General features: G+C 31.7%; 1 protein-coding gene across 1 annotated transcript; it reads left to right on the top strand.

Moving 5' to 3' along the window:
* Positions 1-1122: 1122 nt before the first annotated feature.
* Positions 1123-2559, top strand: LOC118070136 (piggyBac transposable element-derived protein 3-like). The gene has a single exon (XM_035088571.1). It carries the CDS (start codon positions 1123-1125, stop codon positions 2557-2559), a length of 1437 nt encoding a protein of 478 aa, XP_034944462.1.
* The last annotated feature ends 5075 nt before the right edge of the window (positions 2560-7634 follow it).

Below are 7634 nucleotides of genomic sequence, written 5' to 3'. Positions count from 1 at the left end.
TAAGAGGAATTTTTTTCAGAAAATTTCATCGACGCGTTTCTTCAAAATGGCGGCGAGAATGAAAAAATTTTATAAAAATCTTAATCTATCGTTTTCTTAAAAACTATAAACTTTAGAAAAATATTTTTAAAAAGAAAAATGTTTTTAAATTAGTCATAGAACACTCTTAAATTTTTTCAGAATTTTTGAATCCAATTTTTGATTTTCGAAAATTTTAAAAAATCCAATTTTTCAAACATATCTAAAAAATTTAAGAGTGTTCTTTGACTACTTTGCTGATTCTGTACATATACATTGTTTTTTTCTACTCTTAGCATTACCCAGAGACAACGGCGTGGACGTGGTAGAATTTGCCCCTTGTCCCCTTGCCTCTCACGTTTCGGGGTGCTTTTTTTCGTGAGTCCCCTTGCCTCTCACTTTAACATTCCTTTCATCAGTGCTTCTTTGCCCAACAATTATTGCATACATATAGATTGCATTTTTCACAACATATCTAAAAAATTTTTGAAAAAATTTGAGAGTGTATATTGACTAATTTCAAGACTTTTTTGTTCTTAAAAATTTTTTCGTTAAGTCTATAGGTTTAAATAAATAAAATAAATGTGTGGCGTTCAGATCTCGAAAGATCTATAGCCGTACATCACAGTCTACTCCTAAGAGCTATGGGTTGTAATGTATTTTTTGACCGGAGTGGATTCAGGGTGAATTGGTCAGATTCACGCCTGCCCTTATTCGAAGCCGTGGCGATCAACGTGCGGTCACAAAGAGCATCGCATCTCTAGCTACGACGAGCACGCGTTGAAAAAGGCACATTGTTTGTAAACAGTGGTGCCTGCTCGAAAAATCGTCAGATAAGGGATTCGCGAACTACGAACCTTCCGGTTAGCAATCCGACGCCTTGACGACTGAGCCAACGCGTCTCCAGTCTATATGTTTAGAGAAAAAAATTTTTGTTAAATTGTACATAAAATTTTGTTTCTATCTACCACTACAAAATTCACAAACAAACTCATACATCCTTTCATTAGTGCATAGACACATATGTTCTATACAATTTGTACATGAATTATAAGTAAAGCATATAATTCAAATATTGGTTTTCACTTTTTCAATACATTTGTTATGTCACGAAAACGTTCAAGATCTTCTGCTTCATCGCATGCAGAGTATGAATCAGATTATTCGGATAGTGATTCCGACGAAAACATATCGATTCTGAATGCAGACAATTCAGGCTCCGATGATTCTGATTCTGATTGTGATTCGATATCTGATTCAGATTCTGAACATGAGTTCACAATACCAAATATTGAAATGAAACAATATATAATTGATGCGTCTAAAGAGAATAATTATGATGTGAAATTACAAGATCTTGACACTTTTATAGGTATAGTTATTTTCAGTTCATTCAATAAAAGAAAGTCTCAGAGAGATTATTGGTCATTTGATCTATTCTTATCTAGTGAAATTGTTTCTTCTGCAATGACTCGTGATAAGTTTGAAGAAATCAAGTCTAAAATAAAATATTCAAAAGCTAAAGACGAGGATCTAAACGATAAAGGGTGGCGGGTTCGTTCGATGTTGAAACTTTTCCAAAACAACCTCCTAAAGTTCGGAATATGGAAAACTTCTATATCTATTGATGAAATGATGGCCAAGTCTTATGTAAAAACTGTATTGAAACAATTTATTCGAGGAAAACCAATAAGGTTTGGTTTGAAATTTTGGGGTTTATGCACTTCAGACGGCTATCTACTAAATTTAGATCTATATTGCGGTAAAAATTCCCAAACCGGAAACAAATTAGCAAAATGTGCTTTAGGTACTCGTGTAGTATTGCATTTATTAGAACCTTTTTTTCGACTAATAAATTATAATAAAATCCCTGCATTTCATTTGTACTTTGATAATTTTTTTACAAATATGGATTTGATTTTACACTTGCAAAAATTACGTTTGAAATGCACTGGCACTATAAGAGACAATCGAGTCAAAGAAAAGAATATACTTGAAAAGAAAGCTCCACGAGGTACTTATATTGTAAAACATGATCAAAATAGTGGCATAAATTTCATCACTATGGATTCGAAGCCCGTTTCAATAGCTTCAACTGCTGCAGGTGTAAGTCCACTATCAACTTCGAGAAGATATAGTTCAGAGGCTCGATCCAAAACTGATTTAGCTTTTCCGCAAGCTTTTCATTTGTACAACAAATTTATGGGCGGTGTTGACGTGCATGATGGACACTGCAATAATGTACTTCCAAGTATACGTTCCAAAAAATGGACATGGGTCGTTTTTATAAGATTTATACAGGCATCCATTACAAATTCCCCCGTAATTTTCAATGCTACACGCGATGGAAAGAAAAAAGTTGGAATAAAAAAGTTAACTATTTCGATTGCTAAATATTATATTCAAAAAAATCAAACAAGTAAAACAGTTCATACACGATCTAATAGGGACAAATTAAAAAATTGTTCAACTGAAAAATGTCCAATAACAACAAGGATCTATTGTGAAAAATGCAATCTGTATGTATGCAATAATTGTTGAGCAAAGAAGCACTGATGAAAGAAATGTTAAAGTGAGAGGCAAGGGGACTCACGGAAAAAAGCACCCCGAAACGTGAGAGGCAAGGGGACTCACGAAAAACAAGCACCCCAAAAGAGACAAAGTTCTACCACGTCCACGCCGTTGTCTCTGGGTAATGCTAAGAGTAGAAAAAAACAATGTATATGTACAGAATCAGCAAAGTAGTCAAAGAACACTCTTAAATTTTTTAGATATGTTTGAAAAATTGGATTTTTTGAAATTTTCGAAAATCAAAAATTGGATTCAAAAATTCTGAAAAAATTTAAGAGTGTTCTTTGACTAATTTAAAAACATTTTTCTTTTTAAAAATATTTTTCTAAAGTTTATAGTTTTTAAGAAAACGATAGATTAAGATTTTTATAAAATTTTTTCATTCTCGCCGCCATTTTGAAGAAACGCGTCGATGAAATTTTCTGAAAAAAATTCCTCTTAATGTTCGAGTGCCATGATCACCTCTGATCATAGTAAAAAGTCGATACCTTTGCGGTATCATTGTGAAAAAAAATGCGAAAACAATTTTTTTTCGAAAATTTTCACGTTTAGATCGACCATTTTTTTTTTCTCGGTGTCTAATCGAAATTTTGGGCTCAGATTCTGAAAGAACATCAAATTTTGCGTAGGATTAGAGGTATTGCATTATTTTATTGGTCCAATAACATAATAAATAAACACGTTGAAAAGTTAGCAAAAATTCTGATCACCTCAGCGTTAATGGGTTAATACATTATCTATATTATTCTTTAACATGTAATCACGATAACGAGCTCGTATGTTGATGCCAACTCTTGGTGTATGAAAATCTAACCATAGTGTAGATGGTATGTTAGCATCTTTACATTCGATATATTTAAAAATACCACAAGCACCATTTACTAGACCGTCTTCCACATCGATATTCTTAATTATCATATATTTAATGTTAACTTTTAATTGAATAACATCAGGCAGTTCAATTGCAAAGTTGTTTGATTTTTTACTTATTGATCGTATTATAATTTTTTTTTCACCTTTGGTTATGTCTTCAGAGAAAACAACTTGAGCAGTTGAAGTGAACAATTTACTTTTACATTGAGAAATTCTCTGAGCATTATAATATGATACATTCTTATTAGTAGCGTACAAGAGTATGGCCGTTTCTGGAATATGGTTAATATTTTTTATTTCTCGAGATTTAATTAAATTTATGTCATCAGTTTTCATAGTTGTAAGAGCTAGATGATTTAGAGCATTGATAAATGCTAGATCATTCTTCTGACACATAATTTCTGTTAATTCATAAAAGTCAAATTGATCCCATAAAGGATTAATATTAATGAGTGGCGCTATTTGATTTTGGTTTGAAACTTGATAAACAGGTTTATCTTTTACAGGAGGTAATTGATTTAAGTCCCCGACCGCAAGTACTGATGTCCACCAAATGGCTGATTGACACCAGTTATTTGTCTTAATCTTGTATTTACATAACCTAGTACGGTAGAGCCTACCATTGAAATTTCATCTATAATGACGAGTTGTACCTGACATAATTGTTCTCGTATATTGTTGGCTAAACCACTTGATGGTTCTGGTATATTTACACCATATAAATTGCATGGTAATGCAAGTGCAGAATGCAATTTTACACCATTAATCAGAAAAGCAGCTTTACCAGATGGAGCGCATAATAGTACAATTATTTTATCATTATTTCCACCTGGCAAATTATCAAAATAATTCGTTATTAATTGATATAATGTATTTATGACCGTGCTTTTACCGAAACCAGCTGATCCACTTAGAAATATTTGGAATGGAGTTTTACCTATCTTGTAACAATGTAAGATATACATTACTACTTCTTTTTGTTTCGTATTCAGATTTTTCAGCATATTGTAAAGGTCTTCTGTGGGTACTCGAGAGGGCATTGTGTATCGTATTTTGTTATTTGAATTATTGACTGTATTTTGATTTACTTTTTTATCACCAGCTTGTTGAAAAATATCAATACGTTGATCATTAGACAGTTCATAACCATCATTATTTTCGTCAACATCATTTTCTTTGTCACAATTATCTTTGTTCACTTCTTCCAATTATTTCATCAGGAATAATAGAGAACATTGCCCGATTAGCGGTTATAATCTTTATATTCTTATTATACACTGTTTCATAATAAACATCTTCAATTTCTACTTTTTCATTTCTCCATGGCATGAACAATGATATTTGTTCACGATAATAATTGCCGGGATCTTGCTTTAACTTATATCTTCGGTATCTAATAATAGCTGATACCTGTCGTTTTTTATCGACATCACTGATTTCTGTATCACTGTTTGATCCCTCTTTATTTTTTGTATTATTATAGTTCGCTGCATAATCCGCTAAACAAATATTATCGAGGTTACGGTTTCTTCTACTATATTTTTCGAAAATATCGGCCATATAAATTTCAGTTGAGTCTTTATTTAAAGATTTCAAAGCATTTTCTGATTTGAACATCAAAACTCGTTCATTTATAGGACTTGTATTTATAAATACTGCTTTACGACTTTTCTTCGATAATGACAACGATAATACATGGTAAGCAGCTTCTTGTGCCGACATTATATTACTATTTAGAAATACATTTGCAAGTGTGCGAAGTTTTTCTTTTATGCTTTTATTATTAACGTCACAGTCTTCAGCAGCTTCTCTTAGTAATTTAGATAAGCCACCATCAACTTTGCTAATATAATTTGTAACATAGCTTATTACAGCATATTCATCGAGTATGAATTGCAAATCAATATTTGATTCGAATTCTTGTAAAATATCATTATTATAAGCATTAATACGTACTTCATCACTCGTTCTTTTTAAAAAAATACGTCTCTGCTTGAGAGTACTGCGTACAGCAAGAATATACTCTTCGTCAGTCATTTTAAGTTTCTTTAAAATATCATCATACTTAACTAACTGACTTTTAGCATAAAATTTTCGCATTAATTCATCAACAGCTTTGTAAGATTTAGGGGCAACTTCACCTTTATCAAGTGGCTTTAATATCATTGTCCTCTTCATTACTGGATATGGTATATAGAATCGGCATTTTTTATCTCGCTTACCTTTATAACAAGTATGCGAATGTTTATGAATTTGAAACTTAATATAAGGATTGTTTTGATCATTTTTACATGTGGCAAACTTATCGATGAAATTAATAACTTCATCATTATTACAATCTTTTTCCTGATATTTCGGTGCATCTTTTAACCACAATAGCATATGTTCATGTGGACTCCCACGTTGCTGAAATTCCACACGTTCATAGCTATCTTCAAGTATATAAGTACCGAATATACTATTTTTTTATCTTAACAACCACATAAATTTGCTTACTTTATAATCGAAATATCTAACACAAGATACAGGATCATTCCTTATCAAAGTGGTTTTAGTATTGTTATCTAACTCGTAAGCTTCTTTTATATTCAATACGTGACTCTCTGAGCTAAATTTCATTATAGTCTGGAGTAATTCGGGCCAATGCGATTCACCAGCTGATAATGTTAAGAAAAACGCTGGTTTACCTAGTTGACGAATCATAGCTAATAGTTCTTTCTTCTTAGCTTCCCATAAAGCAGGAGATGAACGAATGTATTTGAACATTCTAAAGCCATCATCAAATTTAACAATTTCATCTATATTATCTGGATTTAAGACATCTTCAGCATTCAAATTTTTATTCATATTTCTCGTTGTTTTTCTTAAACATATATTAATGCTTAATAAACAGTTCTTTTCTAAATTTTTTTTAGCCATAAATAAGACCCGGGAAGGTATGCACGATCGACGATCGTAACGCCTTACTTCTGACTTGATTCGATCCATACAAGTTATATTTTTGGCAAATTTATCGAATATCCTCCAGATATTTTCGGAAAACATAATTCATCTAAATCTTCAACATTATGCCACGGCATTGGCCGTTTATTTTGACCAGGTGCAATCACGTTTACTACTGATCCACGACTTTCTGTAATGTTTGTGTTATTGTCGATTAATAGAACTTCATCATTATTAATTTGGTGCATATCAATGTTATTTGTATCATTTTTCTCATCATTATTGTTGTTATTGTAATTTTTTGTTACTAATTCAGATTCAATATCGTTTAAATCTTTTTCGTCGACAATAAAATCGATTTCGTCGTAAAGATTTATATTTTCATAGCGCTCGAAGTATTTGTTGTCTACTTTAATGCCATTTTTTTTATATAACGGTGTATTTATAAGGTGTTTAAGTGCCTTGCACACCATTCCAGGTCTAATTGCTTCGAACATAAAATGGCTTTTATGAAGAACATGACGTTTTAATTTTACTTGAATTGTTTGCATGTCATTGAAATTACGTGGTAATACTTGCAGCATATCATTCACATCAATAAGGATATTTACCACACTTCCCTTTAATCCTCATTGTGGATTTGAGGCATACGGCTTCAAGGCGCGGATTTGCATAAAGCTCAATACTGGTGACACCATTCTTTCTTCAAGATCAGAAAGTTCTTGGATAGTTCTTGGTATATCCACGAATTTTAACCCATTACTTGTAGATAATTTATGGATTTTACTACTATATGCTGATTTTTTACATGTATTGCATATATAATCAGAAGGAAAATTTGTTACTTTCATTAAAAACTCAGTTCCACTTTTGTTAATGATCTTTTGCCTATTCAATTGAACAACAGAATGCTCGAAGAATATACCTTTACAGCAACAACATACTACTGATGGTATTTCTTTTCTCAATTGAATGAACTGCAGTTTCAATCTGGCCAATGAATCATTGTGTTTATTTTTCAATAAACTATTGTACATATTATCACGGAAAACGAGAACATCGTTAGCTCTCATGTCTTTTTTACTTTTAGCATCGATATACTTTTGCGATTTCGATACTTAGCATCACTTGATCGATATTTTCTCATTTTCTTCTTTTTTTTATGTTTTCATTTCGTTTGTATAAACAGTAATGCCGGAGTAATTGCATTCTTCCACGATTTGTATTAT

Source organism: Chelonus insularis, unplaced genomic scaffold (assembly GCF_013357705.1).
Source record: "Chelonus insularis isolate UGA/USDA-ARS -01 unplaced genomic scaffold, ASM1335770v1 contig_51_pilon, whole genome shotgun sequence".
Lineage (NCBI taxonomy): Eukaryota > Metazoa > Arthropoda > Insecta > Hymenoptera > Braconidae > Chelonus > Chelonus insularis.
This window is presented reverse-complemented; position numbering and strand designations above follow the sequence as displayed.

What these genes read in the sequence shown, in the direction of transcription:
- LOC118070136 (XM_035088571.1), top strand. Translation starts at nt 1,123, where the DNA reads ATGTCACGAAAACGTTCAAGATCTTCTGCTTCATCGCATGCAGAGTAT.